The sequence below is a fragment of the Penaeus monodon genome, chromosome 27 (assembly GCF_015228065.2).
Source record: "Penaeus monodon isolate SGIC_2016 chromosome 27, NSTDA_Pmon_1, whole genome shotgun sequence".
NCBI classification, from domain to species: Eukaryota; Metazoa; Arthropoda; class Malacostraca; order Decapoda; family Penaeidae; genus Penaeus; species Penaeus monodon.
The window spans coordinates 14,381,455-14,381,774 of NC_051412.1; the positions used below are offsets into that span (position 1 = coordinate 14,381,455).

At 60.0% G+C, this 320-nt stretch overlaps 1 protein-coding gene across 1 annotated transcript in view; it reads right to left on the minus strand.

The window, feature by feature from the left end:
* LOC119590598 (fibrinogen C domain-containing protein 1-like) overlaps window positions 1-320 on the minus strand; it is a gene marked incomplete in the record, with an annotated part of 13,721 nt that continues 13,401 nt past the window's right edge. Inside the window, 1 exon segment of the mRNA XM_037939274.1 lies at window positions 1-247. Coding sequence (XP_037795202.1) covers window positions 42-247 — 206 coding nt within the window.

Consider the following 320-nt stretch of genomic DNA (forward strand, 5'->3'; position numbering starts at 1 on the left):
CAGTTCGAAAGATCGAAAAAGAAGTTTCAGAGAAGGTCAGCTCACAGCGAGCAAAACTCTGACCTCTCCCTGGGCCGGAACATGAACTTGACCTCCCTCAGGCTGGTCCACTGCGCATACGAGGTCGTCCACCACATCATCATGAGGGTGTTGAGCCGCCCCGAGGAGGTCAGCGGCGCCGTCGGCTTGATGTCCGAGCAGGAGGCGTACCACCAGCCGCCGCCGCTCGAGTAGTACTCCACGCAGTCTGGAGGAGGAGGAGGACCTGCTCAGACCTCGAGGTTCGGGAGGCTTGGCGTGGCGAGGCAGAAGCTTTATGT